The 25,023-nt window shown below is 36.2% G+C and overlaps 1 protein-coding gene across 1 annotated transcript in view; it reads right to left on the bottom strand.

Moving 5' to 3' along the window:
- Positions 1-847: 847 nt before the first annotated feature.
- Positions 848-25,023, bottom strand: part of Pclo (piccolo presynaptic cytomatrix protein) — a 317,165-nt gene continuing 292,989 nt past the window's right edge. Inside the window, exons 24-26 of the mRNA XM_021190148.2 lie at positions 6,939-7,073; positions 5,424-5,569; positions 848-3,733 (exon numbers count right to left, since the gene is read on the bottom strand). Coding sequence (XP_021045807.1) covers positions 3,593-3,733; positions 5,424-5,569; positions 6,939-7,073 — 422 coding nt within the window. The 3' untranslated portion in view covers positions 848-3,592. The remainder of the gene's footprint in view (positions 3,734-5,423; positions 5,570-6,938; positions 7,074-25,023) is intronic.

Below are 25,023 nucleotides of genomic sequence, written 5' to 3'. Positions count from 1 at the left end.
CGTATAGTTATAAACACATGTAGCTGTAGTTGGCTAATTTTGGACTATTTGATATTATAGCAATTAAAATAAGTTTTTAAAAATATTATTAGTTATGATTTAAATAATAAAGTAAAAAAATACTATAAACATCTTTATGGTACTTGAATGAAATGAAGTATTGATTAAATCACTTCTAAGAAACTGGGCACAATATAGTAACAAATAATTTATTTACTCCATATCACTGCCACCACTCTTGCTACTACGACTATCACCAACATCATAACAACCATTCTATAGTGAGAATCAATATCAGCTGGTTACCAGCTATAATATTCCCAGGATACAACTAGTCTAGTGTGTATGATTCCCCCAGTCAACCTCATAGATATGCAGAGAATGTATACTTAACTATCATGATCTATTAAAATATGGACCATATTAAGGATCAAGGGCAATTACTATCCCTTAATGTTGAGTACTGTTCTTTTAAAACACAAATGGTAATCAAATGAGTTCAGAGTCACCAAAACTTTTCTTAGTATTGAGTAAAATCAGAGAAAACACCAACTTCTTGCTACTAGTGTTATTTTTATCTATAATAATGATTCTATAATTTCCCATCTTTTATAAAAATTCACTCTGTGCTTTTTCTTCTCTGTTGAAAGACTTCTTAGTACTAAATTTAAACCAACAAGTAATTTTCATCCCTGATGACTCAATGGACTAGTAGGGAAATGAAATGTTTCTCAAGGTTTGAGTGTTGCAAGAAGATTACTAATCTAGTAATTAGAGATTATAAACTGTTACTATTAAGATAAAAAAGCTAATTTCTAATAACATAAAATAAAATAAAAATGAAAAATCATATATCGTGTTATTTACAAAAAAGTAAAAAAATACTAAGAGCCCTATTTGCAATTAAAAAAGAAATAGTTTTGTGAGAAGGGCAATCAGTGTCCCTCAGAAGTGCATTCATATAAGAATTGGTGTTGCATAGAGCAATTCTAGTTACAACCTAGGAGTTTCGTCAGCTGCAAACTTGGCACACTGGCAGGATCTTTTTCTTTCTCAAGGGGAATGCTGGTGCATGATCAGAAGCTCCATCAATGACTTCCTTGATTGGTCTGATAGATCTAACCCCAATCGCTAGGTTTTTAGAATGGAAGGGCAGCTGTATTAGGAAGCCTTCCATTCTTTAGGCTTAATAGCTAGCTACTCAGGATGATCTTGCTCTGGTGGTCCCTCTGTGTAAGGTGTAAGCCACGTGCTATACAACCTTTCAGGAAACCCTTGGAGTACCAGTGCTATACAACCTTTCAGGAAACCCTTGGAGTACCAGTGCTGCAGAACAGAATCGGGGATGAACCAGAGCCTACTGTGAAAAGCAAATGGCAGAGCCTTTTGATGTCAGAAGATCCTCTTACACTTCTTCCCCCCTCCCTTGTGATGGATTATAGGCTTCCTCAAGCAATTGTCTGCTGGAAGTATCCATGGTAACCATCAGCAGATCTGGTAGTCTCTAAAACTAAAACGGTAGCAATATCTTAGTTTTGAAAATTTGCATCTCCCATTGTTCAGTTTAGAAGACCATTAGTGGTAAGTGGCATAACATTGTCTGGGAGGCAGGGCCAAAAGGTGGAGGGAAGAGAGTGGTGGTATTTTAGGACAACCAATGTGAATTTATATATTATTTAAATCACCGTAAGGTATACAATTTATCATATACTAGAAATTCTTTACTCCTAATGTTTTACATTGCTTTAACATTTAATGTTTTTCTCCAGAACATGAGAAAATTCAATATCTAACCAATAATTTTGAGATGATTTCCTGTAATCCTACTAGAATCTCATCTTAAATAAAGCAACAATTTTTAGCTTAAAAACTCCACAAAGCCATTTAGTTTATTTTGGGTAGGGTTTGGGAATGGGATTATAACCATGTACTTTAATAAATTTGGTGTGACAAATAATTTTTACTTAATATTCAATCTTTTTCATGTTAAATGGAAGTTTATGTTTAAACACAAGTGAGTTTTGGAACAATTTACTGTTTTTTTCCCATGCTGATGCTCACCAATGTTTTGAAGTTGTTTCTCACATATAAAATTTGAGAATTAAAAAGCTACATAATAATTAACTCTCCACTTATATATAAAGCTATATTTGCAATGTGCTTTCCTATTTCATATATCTCTGTATACACCATTATTTCAGGGGAAAGTGAATTTAAATGATATTTGCAAGTTGATATGTGCAAAGTAAGTAATAAAATCAGGACTAGAAACCAGGGTTTTCATCCCAGCTGAGTGTGTTTCCCACAATTTCTGTGTTACTTTCTTTATGGGCATTGGTGGTTGATGGGGAAGGGAATGCTTCATCTTGATGATTCATATACTGGTTGTTTGAGTCTATATTATTAAAATAATTCAAATATGTTTTAATTTCAAACATTGACTTTTTACATTCTTTCCCATCATAGGTGATTTCTAATTCTGATATCACTAGCAAGAAAGCAGAATAAGAGAATTGATATCAGAATTTTCATTATGTAGGCATTGAGTTTAGAGAAAAAAAAAACATGAAAAATCAGGAAATGACAAGAGTTTAATCAATGTTATATGATAAATATAGTTTGTTTGCCAGAACAATAATTTTAATCTCTGACAGTACATTATGCAAGTGAAAGGAAATAAGCAATATGATACATGTAATAGCAGTTCCTCAGAGAACAAGCAACCCTTTTCTTAGGGCACACAAATTAATCTAGGTACCTTGGTGTGTACAGTTGAGAACACCTTCACTTGATGAAAATTATGGAGGCTGTAATGTTTTCAACCAAGGTACATATTTTGTGGGTTAACATTCTTTAATATCCAGTTTCTAATTTTTATTTTATTTCTAGATAAATACAATTTCATTTTAACCTACTATTATCTTCACTCTTCACTATTGTAAATTACACCAAAACTGATGTGCTTTGTCACATAGAATTCAGACCTACTGTTGTACAGCTTTCTAACACAGACATAGGGAAAACATGCACCTTGTAATCTAAAATCCACTGTTCATCACTCTGGTTTAATTTCCCCCACAAGCACAGTCGCCTTCTGGTCCTATAGACAACTCAGAATTTAATCTTATGTCGGAATTCCAGAACAGGAAGTTTGATGAGAATATAAGACAAGGAGTTTTGATCTTTAGAAAACCACGATTCGTTAAATCAGTTTTTTTCAAACAAGGTTAGGTGTGTATAAGCAATTGCTTTCACACTACCTTTCAACACCACAATAACCTTTGTGCCTCTTTGTACAGTTCTCGCTCAGTCTGATCAAAGACATTTATCTTTAAAAAAATCAAATCTTCTTTCACAGTTTCTCTTCACAGCTATGAGCAATCCAGTGTCTCTGGCCTATTTCCATTGGTTTGCCCTCAACATGCGAGCTTTTAAAGTCTCTTTGTATCATCCCACAGCCATGCCATCCATTTGCTTCTTGGTTTTGACCTCATGTCTGCCCCTGAAATCATAGATCACCACGGTAGTGTTCAACTACAGTCTCGATCAGAGGCTATGGAGCTGTGCTTCCTCACCCTGAGCAGACACATCTTCAGTGTGTTTGAGTAGGACTCATCAACAGTTTGTGCCAATTGACTATTCTTTTTCTCAGATCCACTTTGTCAAGCCAGATACAAGCTTCTCCAATCAAAGTCTTCTTCATAAACTTCCCTCCATTGGAGAAAAGTAAAATCTAGAAGACATAGTCAGAATTACATGTAGATAGGTACACGCATATGAACATCTTCCAATTTTTAAGAAGATTTTATTATAAAACGATAACCAGGAAGGGAGGGAGATGTGAGGATGTATTACAAGTACTTGAAAGAGAGCAGAGAGGCTTTTGAAAGTCTATTAATACAAATTAGTTCAGATCAACATTTCTATTAGTCTTCCTCAAATTTTACTATATCCCCAAATCACATACACTGAAGGATAGGCAAATATAATATAATATAATATAATATAATATAATATAATAATACAAATTTGCTTATTCTAATTAGTTATGCTTAATAAAAAACTTTCATGTTTAAAATCCATAATTTCATACATAATTATCAGTTTTAGGTTTGGGAACTTCACATATTTTTTAAACAATTTGAGTCCCTACCTTGATATTAAGTTAATTTCAGGGAAACTCATGGTGTTCCATTCTTGTAACTCACCACTCCTAATTTAATCTCCGAATGATACTTTTGTTTGTATAGGACTTAGAGTTATTTTTTTGTCTTTAGGGATTTATACTAGTTCTGTCAATGAAGCTTAACTTTTTCTTTTCAAATATATGCATAGAAAACATATGCATATATATACTTTAATTTTAATTTATATGTACATGTGTTTGCTAGATTCCTGAAGACAACTTGAGAGTCCTTGAAGCTGAAGATACAAGAGGTTGTGAGCCAGCTGATGTGGGTCTTGGGTAGGGTCCTCTGGAAGAGCAGTATGTACTTTTAACCACTGAGTTATCTCTCCAACCACCGAACTTGTGATTGTAATATATGTTCATCTCCACTGCAAAGTATTAAGTACTGGTATTGTGGAATAGTTTCATATATTTCCATATATTCTCCTCTATCCACATTTCCTTTCTCTGCATGTCTACTGAAGGCATGTTATGTGATAACCATCCTGCTAGACTACAGGGAAAAAGATAATGAAAATTAATCCTTGCCATAGAGAAATGGTAACATGTAAGAATATAAATTGTTGAATAGGAGAAACTTTGCTTAGTAGAGCTATAGGTGAGATGGTTAGTGAATAAGGTGTTATGAATTATACTTAGGGTTTTCGGTAAAAATGGGTATTGAAAGATGGGCTACGGGGATACAGAAGAAAGCAGCTTTGAAAGGGAGGAAAATATGGGCAAAGAGCTCAAGGCTTAATGTAATTTAAAAAGACTCAAATGTGTCTGGAATATAGGAAAGCGACAAGAAACTACAGCCAAATCTATATAAACATAGCCCACTTCAGAGGACCTTGAATGATAGAAGAAAATGATGTTTTACTGAACAGCTTTAATGGAAACCCAACAATGTTTGGTAAGGATAATTCTGGTTGCCGTGTGATGAATTTAAAGAGATGAGACAGGAGCGAGAAGAAGACATGGTGCATTACCAAATTGTTGTAAATGGCATAGTAGAGAGAGAGTGACCATGAGGACAAGAGGAATCCACCCAAAGTAGCAAAGCTGAGTAGTCAACTGGTGGGGAACTGGATAGAGTGTTAAGGGGGTTCACAGGGCTCCTGTGGTGGTGCTTCTAATGATTAACTATCATATAGTACATGATCAGTCTCTAAACACAGAATAACTGAGTGGACAGTAAGTATACTAATATTGAATGGAAAAGTAAATCAGAATATATAACACAATTAATTACCTGAAGCGAGTGGCCCGCAGGACTTAGGCTGAATCTAAAAGTTTCATTGAAGGAAGGCTCTCGATCATGTCGACATACCCTTGTTTTCTTTTTAATAACCTTTTTTTGGGTGGCAATGTTTATCACATATATTTTCACATATAAATCTGAAAATAAGATGAAAGTCTATTAAGGGCCTATCATCACAGCATTTTCTCTTGTATGCTGATGTCCTCATCATGAACCATACAAGAATAATAAATTGTACACAATTTGTTGCATAAAACATTCAGAGATTATAAGTATAGATTCTTATAAATTTAAGTTATCTTTACTTAAATTAATTGTTGTTTATTATGAATAGCAATCTAATTTTTTTTTCTGCCTTGGAATTGCTTTATTTTGGGAGGAGAACACAGGACATCATTCCCTTCTTGTATTTTCTCAGAAACATTTCACAGAACACAAGAAAATTAGCGCTGAAAGAAATTAACTTTTAAAAAGATGCTACACATGAAACAGTTAAATGTGCATGCCTGAGTGTTGCTCTCTGTGATAATTACCAGAAGAGTGTTATCTTTAGTGTTCCCAGATATAGTTAGCTTTTTCTAAAAATTAGATATTTTCTTTATTTACATTTCAAATGTTATCCCCTTTCCTTGTTTCCACTCTGAAAACCTCCATCCCCCGCTCCCTGCTCTATGAGGGTGTTTCACCACTCACCCACTCCGGCCTCCCCATCCTGGCATTACCTACACTGGGATATCGAGTCTTCACAGGACCGAGGGCCTTTCCTCCCATTGATGTCTGACAAGGACAACCTATGCTACACAAGCGGCTGGAGCCATGGGTACTCCAAGTGTACTCTTCGGTTGGTAGCTTAGTCCCTGAGAGCTCTGGGGGTACTGGTTGGTTCATATTGTTGTTCCTCCTATAAGGTTGCAAACCCCTTCAGCTCTTTCAGTCCTTTCTCTAACTCCTCTATTGGGGACCCTGTGCTCAGTCCAATGGTTGGCTGGGAACATCCACCTCTATATTTGTCAGGTTCTGGCAGAGCCTCTCAGGAGACAGCTATAATCAGGCTCCTGTCAGCAAACACTTCTTGGCATCCACAATAGTGTCTGGATTTGGTAACTGTGTATGGGATGGACCCCTGGGTTGGGCAGTCTCTGGATGGCCTTTCCTTCACTCTCTGATCCATACTTTGTCTCTGTATCTCCTCCCGTAGATATTTTGTTCCCCCTTCTAAGAAGGACTGAAGTATCCACACTTTGGTTTTCCTTCTTCTTGAGATTCATGTGGTCTGTGAAATGTATCTTGGGTAAGCATACTAATTTTTGTGCTTAAAAATCTAGCTGAAACTTAGAAAAATGATTTTATCCTTAAGGTAGAAATTAAATTAAATTACTTTCGCATATTATTCTAATGTTTTCCATGAACAGGCAAAATTTTACCTAAATTTTCTTGTAATTTTTAAGGGACGGTCTTAGAAGCTAGTAGATACCCGTCACTGATCATTATAATGAAAGTAGATACCTGGTAAATGATCCGGAGACTTAAATTTGTAGGTAATATTTCTGCACTGGAGAATTTCAACTATTAGTTGTTCACCATCTGTTTTCATTTCCTTTTTCAGTGCTAACTTGATTTCTCCCATTACTTGAGTTTTAGCTAGAAGAAGTCAACAAACACAACTTGAAGAATAAATAACACTACTTATTAAATGTTTAGTTTAATCACTGGTTCAAATGCTCACTTACTGAATTTTATTAAGTATTAAACACTTTATTGTATGTTATGGATATAATGCACAGTTCAAACCCTTAAGGAGTGAATAGCTTCATGGAGATCACATTACTCAGGTACTTATAAGAAAGCATGCTAAACATGATGGTAGGCTAAAGAAACTATAAATAGATATGGTATTCAGCTGTTGAGTCTTAAGTTTGAAGAGGTAATTGATGACTTTGTAGGAAGAGAAACAAACATGGAAATTATAAAAATTTTAATACAATATACAGGGAAAAATTCTTTTAAAGTGTAGTATACTGTTTACCAACATTTCTGTTGTATCTTGGCTCTGGTGTTGTATCACCAGGCTTGTTCAAGAATACATGTTAGCATACTCAAATCTTACTATATAGAGTTTCTATTCCCTGTTTCCTTTATAAAATGTAGGTGGTAGTGATGTGTAATGAAAAAAACTGCAGAAGGCAAAAAGTACATGTGAATTAGGCTAGATTAATCATAGTTTCTTCTAGAATTTTAGCTTTTATTATTGAAGGAACTTTCCATGCCATCAAATCTGCTGTCACTCCACCAATTTCTCTGTTAATTCATGGACTCATTCACCAACACACAACTTGTTCATCTTTTTACTTTGGGCTCAGAGTCCTGCTAACAGGATGAATACAGAGTGTATAAGATGCATGAATAAGTATGAATGCATATCTATTTTTCAATCATAATCTTACATTCTTAATGTTGATACATATAATCCTCATAAACAGGACCCTCCTGATTACTTAACAGTACAAATACAGCCTCAAAGGAAGTGTTTGAGAATACGTTGTTGGCAGCTATGTTTAAAAAGAAAATATAAATTTATATATTTTAAATAACCACTAGTCCAGACTTGTAAGATTTTTCACCTATTGGGAAAAGATAATTTAATTAGATATTTCTATGGATAAATAAATGACTAGGAAGAATAATTCTGAAGTATAGTGACATGGTTTCAAAAATAATGTGACACTGGAGCTCCTCTTGGAAAAGAGCTAGGGCTTCAAGTAGGATGGGGATTAGCTGAGATGCAATGGAAAATGAATTCTGTGAAAGAATAAAACAGCACATTAGCAGATGGGATTATCAAGTGGGAAATCCAGGCCTGAAGCACTGCAAGGCATTGTTCACTGGGGCCACATTAACAGCTTCATTTCCACATTTAGAGCTCAGGAATTTATTGAAAGTCTCTAAACACAATATATTCTCAGACATTTGTTTTCAGGGGATATATTTGTACTTTATAAAAATCAAAAGAGCCTTGTTCACATGGATTATATTTATCAACATTAAAGTTTTAAAATTTTAATTTATAAATCCACTATGATAAATTATTTTCATAGAAGTGTGTGAAGTTCATTCTTTCTTACAAATACAGAGCTGGGGAAAAGAGGAGAATATCTTGTCATCCTTTTTGGTCAATTGTTAATAATTGTGATACTATATACTAAGACCAGTTGTTTAAAGAGAGAAAGACAAATCTCAGCGAAGTCCAGCTCAGCAGTATTGGTGACCACATCAGACATGCAGAAGTTTACAAAGAAAAGAGAAAGTTGGCTAACACTAGAGGATCCCAGACCCCAGCCCTGTGTAAATGAGCAATGAGCACAGCCCACACCCAGCCCTGGAAAGCCTTACTAAACCTTTGAGCTGGCAGCCTTAGTCCATCACCTTGGGGCTGTCAGCAGTCAGAAAAAACAGTCTTGGTGACCCACAGCTGAAACTCCAATATCAGATCCAAGGAATTCACAAAGGTTACATTATCTCTTCAGAGTGTGAAGACGTTTCTGTGTTTGTTGGATTGATCACTTTGTCTGAGTCTCAAAGGAGGAATTGAAACCAAACCTGAATAGGTGGGTAAACTGATCACAAGCGATGGGAACCATGTCCTCAAAGATATAAAGAGAGAGACAGGTGTCCCCCATTTATGAAACAATTTCAGAGACTGGGTTGTGGGGGTGTCTTTTAAAAAATTATTACCAGTATATAATAACTCTAAAAATATTGGGCTTTATTGTGACATTTTAATACATGTATATAATGCCACTGGATCATATGCACCTCCCATGATCCTCTGTTTTCCCCCATACTCCATCTCAGATTACCTCCTTTGGAAAGAGAATTCTCACTCTAAAGTAAATAGTCAAGCAAAAAACCCTCACTATTTGGAGCCAATAGAAGTGAACAGAAGTGATTGCATTAAAGATACATAAGTATTTTCTCTCTGGAAAATACACTTTTATAGGTCATAACCCCCTTTACTAGGGCCGAACTCCAATAGCCAATGATCTATCACCTCCTAGCTGCCTCACTTTGAAACACTTGCTAATTAAAGTTCCTGAGTCATCACACTGCCTGCTTCCTTCCTGGAAGTATAACCTCTCATCCTTCTCTGTGGGATGCTTGTGAAGCCTTTGATAAGATTCACTCGATTCAAAGATATTCCAGCTTGCTCTTTAACACTTCTAACTGAAAAAGAGAAAAGTCTGTGTTTACTGAAGTCATCTTAAAGTAGTTTTTTGAGTGACTTTTCTTCTAAAGCAGATGTTTCTGCGAACATAAAAAGAAATCTGTGTGTCTGCTGTCTTCAGAGGGTGGGGCCCTGCTCCAGACCTGGGCGAAACTCTGAGTACCAGGGCATCACATAACATAGAGGATTGTGATAGTATTTTGGAATGTGGGTAAATGGCAGGAAAAAAATTTTCAACCAATGTTTATGTATTGATATCTTAAAACTCATGCTTCTTTGATTTTATTAGACTAATATTCTAAAGCTTGGAGAAAAAAAATTGAATATTTTCTGTACTACATATTTGAGGCAAAAGATCTGATTAACCTGATTTGAATGCCATCCAAGGTGTACATGAATTGATTCATCATATGGTAGCCTAAAAATATGTGTCATTTTCATGTGTCAATTTACTGAACAGAAAATAATAACATTACTCAAAATAGAAATGAATTTTTTTTCTACAATGTAGCACAAACCTGCAACTTACAAAGTAAGAGAATAAAACAGGCACTGTGTCACATGCCTATAATACCTGCATTTGGGGGTTTATAAGCAGGAGGTTCAAGGGTTCTAAGCCAGGCTCTGCTGCACAGTGAGCTCACGCCAATTTTGCATACATGAGACCCTGTCATAGAGTAAGGACAGGAGAGGAAGAGAGGTAGAGAGGTATAAAGTATATGCTTCAAGAGTAAAATGACCAAATGATAGATGAAGTAAAAATGAAAAATAAAAGTTGTACAGATAATAAAGTATTCACAGATAAGAAAAAACTGGAAACTAAAGTAAATAAAAGTAATGAATACTATTGGTTGAGAAAAATACTAAGGTAATTATACCTAATGTATCTGTGATGGTTTGCATAAGAATGGCCCCACTAGGCTCATAGATTTGAATGCTTGGTAAGGGAGAGGCACTGTTGAGAGATGTGGCCTTGTTGGTATAGATGTAGGCTTATTGGAGGAAATGTGTCACAGAGAGTGCCCTTGAAGGGTCAAGTACTCAAGGCAGGCCTAGTATCTTTGTCTTTCTGTTACCTGTAGATATGGATGTAGAGCTCACAGTCCCTTGTCCAGGGTCATGTCTCTCTGCATGCTGCCATGTTCACTGCTGTGAGCATGATGGACTAAACCTCTGAAATTGTAAGCCATCTCAACTAAGTGCTTTCTTTTGTAAGCGTTGCCTTGGTCATGGTGTCTCTTCACAGCAATAGAACACTGAGACAGTATCGCACAAGCCTGGAAATATTGATGAGCTTATGTGCTGGAAGAGCTCATTTAATTGCACTTCACATAAAAAATAATATGATTAAAGGATAGGGAAAGAGTAAATCCTCTGAAAGAGTATACTGCTATATTAAAGAAACACAGTCATTGTGAAATAATCAAGACTGAATATTTAATATGTTAAAAGACAACCTAGGAGAATAAAGCAAGGAGAAGAAAGGAAAAGAACAAGTGAAAGAAGAAATGAGGGAGGGAAAAGTGGTAGGAGAGAGGGATTGGTGGGAAGAGAGGGGGAGGAGTTCGAGGAAGGAAGGAGGAATAAAAATTAAAGGATGAAACACAGGCAACCAATCATATAATGAAAGAAGGCTGGATAGAGAACAGACTTCCTCATGCTTTAAATGCAACAGTAGAATTTAAAATTGAAATAAAGGGCCCTTTGGGTCGTGCCAGCTCCGGGCCACCTTGGACATGTACTCGTTGGACAGTCCCACGGTCCCCAGAGGACTCTCCAGGCTGCAGGTGCCCTAGCACGCCCAAGATCTTAGGATCACTGGTGAGTGATATGCAACATCTGTTCCAAGCCAATTGTGATGGGCCTGTGACAGCAGGAGCAAGAACACAGGAGCCCTGCTTGACCAGCATCTCGGGTTCCTTCTGATTGGTCCTGGTATACCTTGGATTCGAACACAGCAGACAGCCCCATGGTCCCCAGAGGAGACACCACTTCCAGACGCTGTAACACACCCAGGATCTTAGGATTCTAGGATCCTAGGATCCCAGGAGTTTGGTCACACCAGGATCTCAGGGTCTCAGAGGAAGCTTGACTGCCAAGAGTTCTGACACACCCAGAATTTCAGGTGCAGAGGATCCTGGAATCACAGGATCACAGAGAAAGCTTGACTCTGAGGAGTCCTGAATCAATAGGGATTACAGGAAGTACAGGATACAATCAGATATATTGAGAGCAACAAGCACTTTAGATAATCAGAGAGAAGGGGGCAGACATAAGAACAGAAGCAACAGAAACCAAGTTTACTTGGCATCATCTGAACCAAACTCTCCTACCACAGCAAGTCCTGGATACACCATCACACCAGAAAAGCAAGATATGGATCTAAAGTCACTTCTCATGATGACAATGGAAAACCTTAAGAAGGAAATAAATAATTCCCTTAAAGAAATACAGGAGAATAGATGCAATCATGTGAAAGAATTGAACAAAACCATCCAGGATCTAAAAATGGAAGTAGAAACAGTAAAGAAATCACAAAGGGAGACCACTCTGAAAATAGAAAACCTAGAAAAGAAGTCAGGAGCCAAGGATGCAAGCATAAGTAACAGAATACAAGAGATAGAAGAGATAATCTCAGGTGCAGAAGATACCATAGAAAACATTGACACAACAGTCAAAGAAAATGTGAAATGCAGAAAGATCTTAACACAAAACATCCAGGAAATCCAGGGCACAATTAAAAGACCAAACCTAAACCTAAGGATAATAGGTATAGATGAGAAAGAAGATTTCCAACTTAAAGGGCCAGTAAATATCTTCAACAAAATTATAGAAGAAAACTTCCTCAACCTAAAGAAAGAGATGCCCATGAACATACAAGAAGCCTACAGAATTCCAAATAGTTTGGACCAGAAAGGGAATTCCTCCTGTCACATAATAATCAAATCACCAAATGTACAAAACAAAGAGATAATATTAAAAGCAGTAATGGATAAAAGGTCAAGTAACATATAAAAGCAGACCTATCAGAATTACTCTAGACTTCTCACCAGAGACTATGAAAGCCAGAAGATCCTGGGCAGATATCATACAGACCCTAAGAAAACACAAATGCAGCCCAGGCTACTATACCCAGCAAAACTCTCAATTACTGTAGATGGAAAAACAAAGTTATTCCATGACAAAACCAAACTTACACAATATCTTTCCACAAATCCAGCCCTTCAAAGGATAATAAAGGGAAAGCAACACATGAGGGAAACTAAGCTCAAGAAAAAGCAGGAAAGTAATCTTTCAACAAACCTAAAGAAGACAGCCACATGAACAGAATTCCAACTAACAACAAAAGTAACAGGAAGCAACAATGACTTTTCCTTACTATCAATGGACTCAATTCCCCAATAAAAAGACATAGACTAATAGATTGGTTACTTAAACAGGACCCAACTTTTTGCTTCATACAGGAAACCCACCTCAGGGACAAAGACAGACACTACCTTAGAGTAAAAGGCTGGAAAACAATTTTCCAAGTAAATGGTCCTAAGAAACAAGCTGGAGTAGCCATTCTAATATTGAATAAAACTGATTTTCAACTAAAGTTCTCAATAAAGATAAGAGGGGCACTTCTTACTCATCAAAGGTAAAAATTATCAAGATGAACTCTCAATTCTGAGCTCTATGCTCCAAATGCAAGGGCATCCACATTAATTAAAGAAACTGCTAAAACTCAAAGCACATATTACACCTCACACAATAATAGTGGGAGAATCCAGCACTCCACTCTCATCAATGGACAGATTCTGGAAACAGAAACTAAACAGAGACACAGTGAAACTAACAGAAGTTATGAAATGGATTTAACAGACATCTATAAAACATTTCATTCTAAAACAAAAAGATATACCTTCTTCTCAGCACCTCATGGTACCTTCTCCAAAATTGACCATACAATCAGTCACAAGACAGGCCTCAGCAGATACAAAAATATTGAAATAATCCCATGCACCCTATCACATCACCACGGACTAAGGCTGATCTTCAATAACAACCTAAATAATAGAAAACCCACATAGGTCTTGTAAACTTTATATGACTCAGCACAGGGGAAGGCCAGGGCCAAGTAGTGGGAGTGGGTGGGTAGGGGAACAGGGGCGGGGGTGGGGTATAGGGAACTTTCAGGATAGCATTTGAAATGTAAATAAAGAAAATAATAATAAATAAAAAAGAAAGAAAGAAAGAAAGAAAGAAAGAAAGAAAGAAAGAAAGAAAGAAAGAAAGAAAGAAAGAAAACCCACATACACATGGAAGCTGAACAACACTCTACTCAATGATAACTTGGTCAAGGAAGAAATAAAGAAATAAAAGACTTTTTACAGTTTAATGAAAATGAAGCCAGAATATACCCAAAATTATGGGACACAATGAAATCAGTCCTAAGAGGAAAACTCAAACTCTGAATGTCTCCAAAAAGAAGCTGGAGTGAGCAAACCCTAGCAGCTTGACAGCACACCTAGAAACTCTAGAACAAAAGGAAGCAAATCCACCCAAGAGGAGTAGACTGCAAGAAATAATCAAACTCAGGGCTGAAATCAACCAAGTGGAAACAAAAAGAACTATACAAAGAATCAACTAAACCAGGAGCTGGTTCTTTGAAAAAATAAACCCTTGCCAGACTTACTAGAGGGCACAGGGACAGTATCCCAATTAACAAAATCAGAAATGAAAAGGGAGATATAACAACAGAATCTGAGAAAATTTTTAAAAAAAATGATCAGATCCTACTACAAAAGACTATACTCAACAAAACTAGAAAATTTGGATGAAATGGACAATTGTCTAGACAGATAACAGGCACCAAGGTTAAATCAGGATCAGATTAACGATCTAAACAGTCCCATATCCCCTAATGAAATAGAAACAGTCATTAATAATCTCCTAACAACAACAACAAAAAAGCTCAGGACCAGATGGGTTTAGTGCAGAGATCTATCAGATTATCAGACCTTTAAAGAAGACCTAATTCCAATACTCCTCCAACTCTTCCACAAAATAGAAACAGATGGTACTCTACCTAATTCATTCTATGATGCCACAATTACTCTGATACCTAAACCACACAAAGACCCAACACAGAAAGAGAACTTCAGACCAATTTTCCTTATGAATATAGATGCAAAAATACTCAATAAAATTCTCGCAAACTGAATCCAAGAACATCAAAATGATCATCCATCATGATCAAGTAGGCTTCATCCCAGGAATGCAAGGACAGTTCAATATATGGAAATCATTCAATATAATCCACTACATAAACAAACTCAAAGATAAAGTGAAAGATCTGTATAAGAATTTCAAGCCTCTGAAGAAAGAAATCAATGAAGATCTCAGAAGATGAAAAGATCTCCCATGCTCATGGATTGGCAGGATCAATATAGTCAAAATGGTTATCTTGCCTAAAGCAATCTACAGATTCAATGCAATCCCCTTCAAAATTCCAACTTAATTCTTCACAGATTTAGAAAGGGCAATTGGCATATTCATCTGGAATAACAAAAAAACCCAGGATAGCAAAAACTACTCTCAACAATAAAAGAACCTCTGGTAGAATCACCATGCCTGACTTCAAGCTGTACTACAGAGCAATTGTGATAAAAACTGCATGGTACTGGTACAGTAACAGACAGGTAGATCAATGGAATAGAATTGAAGACCCAGAAATGAACCCACACACCTATGGTCACTTGATCTTTGACAAAGAGGCTAAAACCATCCAGTGGAAAGAAGACACCATCTTCAACAAATGGTGCTGGCTCAACTGGTAGTTAGTATGTAGAAAAATTCAAATTTATCCATTCTTATCTCCTCGTACAAAGCTCAAGTCTAAGTGGATCAAAGAACTCCACATAAAACCAGAGACACTGAAACTTACAGAGGAGAAAGTGGGGAAGAGCGTTGAAGATATGGGCACAGGGGAAAGATACCTGAACAGAACAGCAATGGCTTGTGCTGTAAGATCAAGAATTGACACATGGGACCTCATAAAATTGCAAAGCTTCTGTAAGGCAAAGGACACTGTCAATAAGACCAAAAGGCAACTAACAGATTGGGAAAAGATCTTTACCAATACTAAATCTGATAGGGTGCTAATATCCAATATATATAAAGAAGTCAGACTCCAGAAAATCAAACAACCCTTTTTTAAAAATGGGATACAGATCTAAACAAAGAATTCTCAACTGAGGAATACCTAATGGCTGAGAAGCATCTGAAAAAATGTTCAACATCCTTAATCATCAGGGAAATGCAAATCAAAACAACCCTGAGATTCCACCTCACACCAGTCAGAATGGCTAAGATCAAAAACTCAGGAGACAGCAGATGCTGGTGAGGATGTGGAGAAAGAGGAACACTGCTGATTGCTGATTGGACTACAAGGTGATACAACCACTCTGGAAATCAGTTTGGCGTTCCTTAGAAAATTAGACATCGTTCTACCAAAAGATCCAGCAATACCACTCCTGGGAATATACCCAGAAGATTTTCCACAGTGTAATAAGGACACATGCTTTACTATGTTCATAGCAGTCTTATTTATAATAGCCAGAAGCTGAAAAGAACCCAGATGTCCCTCANCAGAGGAATGGATACAGAAAATATGGTACATTTACACAATGGAGTACTACNCAGCCATTAAAATCAATGAATTTATGAAATTCTTANACAAATGGATGGATCTGGAGGATATCATCCTAAATGAGGTAACCCAATCACAAAAGAACACACATGATATGCACTAACTGATAAGTGGATATTAGCCCAGAAGCTCAGAATCATTTTAAGAAGGGGGAACAAAATACCCATGGCAGGAGTTATAGAGACAAAGTTCGGAGCAGATCCTGAAGTAATGACCATCCAGAGACTGCCCCACTTGGGGATCCATCCCATAAGCAACCACCAAGCCCAGATACTAGGCAGATGCCAACCAGAGTCTGCTGACAGGAGCCTGATATAGCTGTTTCCAGTGCCTGGCAAATACAGAAGTGGATATACCCAGTCATCCATTGGATGGAGCACAGGTCTCCAATGAAGGAACTAGAGAAAGTATCCAGGGAGCTGAACGGGTCTGAAACCCCATAGGATTAACATCAAAACAAACTAACCAGTACCCCCAGAGCTCCTTGGAACTATACCACCAATCAAAGAAAACACATGGTGGAACTTTTGGCTCTAGCTATATATGTAGCAGAGGATGGCCTTGTTGGTCATCAATGGGAGGACAGGCCCTTGGTCCTGTGAAGGCTCTATGCCCCAGTACAGGGGAACGCTAGGAGCAGGAATGGGAGTGGGTGGGTTGGGGCGCAGGGGGAAGGTTGGGGGATAGGGGATTTTCGGAGGGGAAACTAGGGAAGGGGATGACATTTGTAAATATAAATAAAGAAAATATCTAATAAAAATGAAAAAAATGAAATAAAGGATTAAAATGATACATGGTTAACCTCTTAAAATTTAACTTAGTTTCTTAACCTGTGAAATTTTAGAAGTAAATTAATGTATAAAATATTTACTGCAATTAAATCTTTCCTATATTTTAAATTGATATATTCTTTTCATTTAAATTAATATTAATAAAGAGAATGCATAATTTAATTTGATTTTGGCAAAACTGGGTCCTATTATCTCTTTAGCTAGATAACATGTTTCAAGTAGTGTGGTTGTCAAATTATTTCTATTTTCAACAGTTTTTCTTTTTTTAGCACTTTCTAAGGTGTTTTTGTCTTTACTAAAATATGCAGTGATCTTCCCACTTCTCCCCTCAAAGTTACACACCTTTTTGAGAAATGTGTACTTGTCACATCTATGTGCCTATGTTAATATAGATGCTGAAATATCTAACTTATATTTTAGGGAAATACAAACCACTAAAATTAACAAACAATTCCCTCACACCATAAAAAATAATTTAGTAGGCATAATCACTATTTCAGAGAAGATGGTGGTCTGTGGTTTTGTGTATTTAAGAGATTAAGTATAGGGTTCTGAGATTCATAGTCACCTTGTACTTTCTGTGAGTAAGATTGTCACAACATTGCCACACATGTGTGGAAATACTGCAAAAATGTCTTTACAAAATATATTTGTAAAATACAGTTCAAAATGTATTAGAATGAATGGATTTCAGAAGTAATTTTGTGATTAATTTTAGCAACATCCTAGACTTTATAAATCAGGGAAGCTTCAGCCGGAAAATGTTTATGTGGCCTAAAGTATTGAAAACGTCCCCTTGAAGGTGTTGTCCACATGTGCACTTTGGGTCGGAGATGTAAGATATAGACCGAACAACAAAAATTCAAGGAAAATCTTTCAAAACTGCCAGGTGTGATCGCAGGCACCATTAATCCCAGTACTGAGGTGGCAGAGGCAGGCAGAATTCTATGTGCAAGACCAATCTAAATAGTATCTTCCATCACTGCCTCAGAAAATGTAAAATAAACATTCCTGAGACACTTATATAAAATCATTGTGAAAATGTTTGCTAAAGCTGCATTGACTGGAGAAGTATTTATTTTATCTTTAAAGGTTTATTTTTGATTATTCTTAAGTCTGTGTATGCTTATGTGTCAGTGGGTTTGTGCATATGTGAGTGCAATTGCCCATAGAGTCCAGAAGAGGGAGGAGGACGCTGGAGATGGAGTTACAGGATTCTGCGAGGCCTGTGTGTTGGGTGCTGGAAATTGAATTTGGGTCCTCGCAAGAGCAGCAGTACTGTTCTTAACTGCTGAGCCACCTCTCCAGTCCCTCAGAAAATATTCCTTTGAAATTATATTGTTAGAATGTCTAAATCTCTAACACTTAAAGTTCATGTAAATTTAATTTTGTCTCAGCAACTTTTTCCAATGCAAGATCATTGTAGGCAAAACTGTCTTTGGTAGTATTTTAATAAATAGCATTGGATTAGGAAATGAATGAAAAAATAGAATTTTTAAAAGGAAGACTATAAAATGAAGACAAGGCAAATAGTAGACCTGTTAACAAGTTCTACTTTTCAATAAAGCAGATTACAGGTGCCAGTTCATGAAGTTAGAGTTGATGTTATGTTCTCTCTAACTTATCACCCACCTCTCATTACTGCACAGAAATGAAAAATAAGCCAAGAAATTCTTATTAGACTGAAGAGGTCTTATTCCACTTATTAGAATCAAGGTGAAATTTTTGGTAAGGAATTTTATCTTCTATCATAGGGAGGTGGCAGGCACCACATTAGGTCTATGGTTTGAGCCTGCTGTTGCGGCACAGACAGGTGTAGGTGATCTTAGAACTTAGAAGAAGGCAGAGAAGGATGTAGGAGTTTAAAATCATCTCTCATGAACCCAGGATTTAAAGTTAACCTATATCTCATGTTTCACAGAGAAAACTGAAAGCCCCTCTGGCTTATAAGTACTTGTGTAATGTAAAATTATATGATGTTACTATTTATATATCTATTCCATCTATACAATATGATCAGTTTTTGAGTTTTGTTAAGTTCGATAGTTCTGAGTCTCCAATTATTAAATATCTTCTGCCCTAAATAATATTGTGTGTTTCCTAATCTCCAACCTTTATGAACATTTTTACTCAGGTTCTCATACATGTCAATAGTGATGAAAAGTTCTTCAGATAGTAATTATTGCATTTACTTTTATTATTTCTTCTGTATCAATTCCATATATGTGTATTTTTTTGTTTTGTAAATTTCAATATTATTCAAGTTAAATGTTGGCACTTTTCCTCAATGAAATTTAACAAGCTTTCATTATTTATATTTTATGACATTTATTACATTAAGATATATTATATTATATTTATTATGGTTCAAATCAGGGCTTCATATAGACCTGGCTGGTCATAAACTCATTGTGTAGCTGAGGCCAGCCTTGCATTTGTGTCTATATCACTCCAGTTCTGGGATATAGGTGTAGAGGAATTTTTATCCAGCAATATGGCTGCTCTGGCAAGGGATCACATCCAAAGACCTAGATCTGTATAATCTGGAGACATGTCTGCCATATACCTTTAATCCCTCAGGCTGTAGTACAGACATACCCTTAGTAGACACCCTTAACGTAAGTTTAGTTTGTAGAAGGAAGCAGCCTTGTTTGAAAGTGACCACTAACTGAGTGTTAGACAAAGTGATGAGCCAGAGACAAAGATTTGACAGAGGGAGTTCAGAGATAGAATACACCTGACACCTCATGAGAGAGCACAGGAAAGAGAAGCTATTTAAGAGGAGCTCAGGGAGAGAGAGAGCTGAGTCAGTTTGGGAGTCAGGGTTGAATTTGTTAGTGAGTTCATGTAGTTCTATGCAGTTCAGCAGAGGTAATTGAAGCCAGAGAAGAAGGAGCCAGAAGAGTAGAACAAATTGCCAAAATTACTTTCAGGCCAAGCAGAAAATTTCTGTAAAAAAACTGAGAGAAGCCAGATTGAATCAGTCAGTTTGGAGAGGAGTTTGACCCAGAAGAGCTGAGTTAGACCAGCCAGCCAGAGTTCATCAAGAACTAGAAAGGGTGAGATTATTCACTTCTGAGAAGGCAATTATATCAGACAAATTAAAGTTACTTTTACATACGGGTATGTATTACCAAGACTGGTACACATTTTACTTTTTTTTTTTAGTTAGATATTTTCTTTATTTACATTTCAAATGTTATCTCCTTTCCTGTGTCTCTAGCTGCATATGTAGCAGAGGATGGACTAGTTGATCATCAATGGGAGGAGAGGCCCTTAGTTCTTTGAAGGCTCTATGTCCCAGTATAGGGGAATATCAGGACCAGGAATGGGAGTGGGTGGGTTGGGGAGCAGGGGGAGGGGGAGGGGATAGGGGATTTTCAGAGGGGAAACTAGGAAAGGGGATAACATTTGAAATGTAAATAAAGAAAATATCTAACAGATTTTACTTCTAATTGATAAAAATTATTTTCTGGATTTTTGGGGTGACATGTAGTGCTTCGATAAGGGCAATGAAGTACAGCACCTCGCATACTAGAGTTTAATTCCCAGTACTACTGAGGCAATGGAAAATCAGATCTAGTATTAACTAGCAATTTACATGAAGCAAACCTGTGTTTGCCATTAGGTTTGTTTGCTTTTTCAGTTAGAATAAATAAAACAAAACAAGTAATTATGTTTTGAGATAGTCATATGTTAGCACTTTAAGTTGAAACTTTTTTCAAATCTTATAACAAATTTTAACTTATTAAAAAATTGGAATACACATTATACATAGGATTTTAAGTAAAACCACTCTTAGTGTTCTATGCCTAGCAAATACAATTTACGATAGAGATGCCAGCAAAACATAATCCACATTGAGTTTAAGCTATATGTGGATTAATATAAGGTCTATATAAGTTAACTATTTTAAAGAAAAAATACCCTACATTTTAAAAATATAAGTTCATATGCCACATCTCTAGTGCCAAAAATTACTGTAGAATTTGATAGAGGAAGAATAGGTTTTTAAATTTTTATTGAAAATACATTCTTCTCCCATACACTACATCACAACCACAGCTTCCCCTCCCTACACTCCTAGCTGCCACCCACCTTTCCTATCTGTTAGATCCACACTCTTTCTGTTTCCTCTTCAGCAAAGAGCAGGCCTCCAAGAGACAACAGGCACACAGGACAAAACAACATACAGCAAGGCAAGGCAAAAGCCTTGGTATCCGGGCTGCACAAGGCAACCCAATAGGAGAAAAGGGGACTCAAGGCCAGGCAAAGGAGTCAGAGATAAACCAGATCCCACTGTGGGAACCTCACAAAAACACCAAGCTAACAGCCATAAGGACCAGTGTAGATGCATGTAAGCCCTGTACTTGCCATGTCAGGGTGTTACATTGTGGGGTCATAGTGGGTCTGTGACTCTGTAGTGTGAAGTGTAGATTTGATGGCAAAAAGAAAACAACAACAACAAACAAAAAAAGATGATTTAGAATAAAGGGCAGTTAGTGTTTTTGTGTTTGTCTGTTTGTTTGCTTGTTTTAAAAGAAACGAAGTCCTTTTTACCTCACTGAACCTTTCAGAGAGGAAGAAACCTACTGATTCATTCTACTCACCTTCCTTCCTTTTTATTTCCAGCCAGGTGTGCTAATGCTACCCTGGAGGCTGCAGTAATCTTACTTGCCAGGACAAGTTCAAAGTCCTTGGAACTCAACAATTATCTGTAATTAGCACTTATCTTTTCTTTGCCCCATACCTTCCAGCAGCAATAAAAGCTACTAGATTTTAAAATAAATGTGACGATCTTGTGTTGAATTTCATGACCTTGTTTTACAATTTTCTGGAGACTATATTAAAGCCACTATAAAGTATTGTAGTTTAATTGTTAGAGATGTGTTTTCTTGACATGCTATCATACTTATATTGGACAATATACATACATACATACATACATACATACATACATACATTCATGCATGCATACATACTGTATGTGTGCATGTTTATATTATGTATATATTTCTTGACAAAATACAAGAAATGAAATATTTCTGAAGGCTTATCCTAGTTAGTTATTTGTTTGTTTAAAAAAGGAAGCAGAGTGCAATTAGCTCATTTAATTATATTCCCAATACTCTCATGGTAAGGTTACAATATGGAACCATCTCTGCTATCTAGTTCCCTGTCTGTCTTTGTAACAAAGAGGTGACTATTGGGTCCCAGTACTTTCTACTACTAAGTAGCATTTAAAAAGTAAAATAATTCTTTTAAAAAAAACTCTGCTAATATTAACCCATATTAATAATGGTCATTATAACATTTTCAAGTATATTTGGATAAATATTATCAAATTCATTGCTTATTATTCTTGAACTTTATTAGGGTGGCTCATGAGACTTTGGGCAAGAGATTATTTATTTGTGCAGAGTGGCTAGTGAGATGGCTCAGTGGATAAAGCTGTCTGCTCCCCAGCCTGAGGACCTGAGTTTGATAGCAGTGACTCACATAGTGAAACAAGAGAAAAGACACTTGGAAGTTGTCCTCTGACCCCTATCTGTGCGTCATAGTAGAGATATGCCCCTACATATGATCAAACAATAAATAAAAATGTGTTTTTAAAAACAAGAGCATTGATTATTGACCAATGGTTATGCCGCTGATGCCTGAGGTAGAGAATTCATAAGATAGAATTTGTGAACTTCTAAGAGATGTGACAAAACAAATTTCTTAGAGGGTCACCACTGTGTTTGATTTTAAAAGTAAAAGCATCTTCATCCTCACACAATATCAAGGACTTCAATCTATTTTTTTCACATTTTATATTTTTGTGTTATCACATAAATCTGTTATTAATTATGAATACCTATGAAACCATTAAATAAGACACATGTAAATTTCTCTCTTATTTATTTATAATACCCTAATATCTGTAGTAGAGGTTGATACTCTTGTTTAAAAAGATGGACAATGCACATGCTAGGCTGACTAAATTTCAAAAGTCATAAATTAGATTATTACCACATTATCAATAAATTGGCCTATATTTATTTACTAATTTGTGATAAAAATATTTTATGTAATAGTACGTCTTGTCCTGTATATACTCTTCTGTAATCATGTGTGAGATAAGGAATTTGAGATTTAGGAGAAACACTACATGTTTTCATGTGTACATAGATGTGAACCAGGAACTCAATATTTGTGGGGAAGGTGGCCTGGAAAAAACTAGGAATAGGGGATGGGATAAATTTGTACCCATTATATTCTCTAATGTTAATTTGTTTTTATAAGTGACTCCTTTATTTGAATGACAATGACACTAAATATTATCTAAGCAACACTCATGCTGTATACATATTTTGTATGTTCATTAGTCCATAGACTTTACAGTGTAAAGACTATTTATCATTGTCCTTTAGACCACAGAGAAAACACCTAGGGTATATAAGATCATTTCTTTAACCTCTCTAATTGTTACTGGAAGGTTAAAAAAAGTAATTATCATTTCCATCTCAATTAAAAGAAAACTAGTTAGCTAGTCTAATTCAAATCCTGGGGTTTTTCTTTTCAACTGTGTTAAGGGCACAACTGAGAGGTGTTTGGAATTCTTTCCAAGCCTTTTAAAGATTAGTCATGATTAGTCTTCTTTGCTTCTCATGTGTGTTGTCTTAGTTATGGTTTTACGGCTGTGAACAGATACCGTGACCAAGCTAATACTTAGACAACATTTAATTAAGACTGGCTTACACATTCAGAGGTTCAGTAGACTATCATTAAGGTGGAGCAGAGCACCATACAGGGAGTCATGGTATAGGAAGAGCTGAGAGTTCTACATCTTCATCTGAAGGCTACTAGGAGAAGATTGGCTCTAACATGAATAGGAGGGTCTTAAAGCCCATACCAACAGTGACACAACTACTCAACAAGGCCACACTACCTAATGGTGCCATGTCAGACCAACCATATTCAAACCATCACAGGTGTCTACATATGAGCCACTACTACTAAAGCTATGGAATAGATCCTAAGACATTTTCTTGTATTGTGGCCGAGGACTGAGAAAGGAGATATTGTCATATTTTCACTAATTTTATTTTCCTAAGTGAGAATAGTCGTGTGAGTTGTGATAATGGCTTTTATTTGCAATATTCCAGAATCAACAAAATCGATACATCATGCAATAAGCAAGTATTATTTTGACCTGCTCAGAATTAAGAGTTTTGGGAAAGTGGGCCACGCCTGCAGATTCTCTCTGCATTCTGTGCTAAGATGTCTTTTCTTTCTGAAATAAAGCCCCAAAGAACATAATTCATGGAAGAAAAGCAAGCTTTTCTGATGGATTTCCTCTCATGCCTTTAATGTTTTTTAAGAAGCCTTTTGACATGTGCATCTTAACATCCATTTTATCATGATTAGAAATAGCTAAGATCTCTTTGTAAAAAGGTTTTTATTGGAGTTCAGCTAATGTATTGGAATTGCCTTGTATGAGTCAACAAAAAACAGATAATTTCAGAAGATGAAAAATTAAGAACATAAGTGGACATGACTTTTTAAATGTTTAAAAATTCAAAATAATTCCCCAAAGCCTGAAGAAAACAATGCCTGGGCATGACAGAAAGCTGGTGAGTGGGAGAGCTGAGAGAAAATAACAGGATACAATTCTGATATGAACTCAAATATGGAAGAATGAGGAGGAGGAGGGTTCAAATAACAGGAGAGAAAGGTCAACACATAGGAGTAGGGAAGGATGAATAATACTAAGGTTGTTTGATAAAGCTCCAATGAATCTTATTATTTTATATTTCTATAAAATTACACACAAATTATATGCTTATGAATATACATCTATTTATCTACACACACATACACACACACGTACACACATACACA

Source organism: Mus pahari, chromosome 2 (assembly GCF_900095145.1).
Source record: "Mus pahari chromosome 2, PAHARI_EIJ_v1.1, whole genome shotgun sequence".
NCBI lineage: Eukaryota > Metazoa > Chordata > Mammalia > Rodentia > Muridae > Mus > Mus pahari.
Note: the sequence above shows the minus strand (reverse complement) of the source record. Positions and strands in the feature narration are given on the sequence as shown.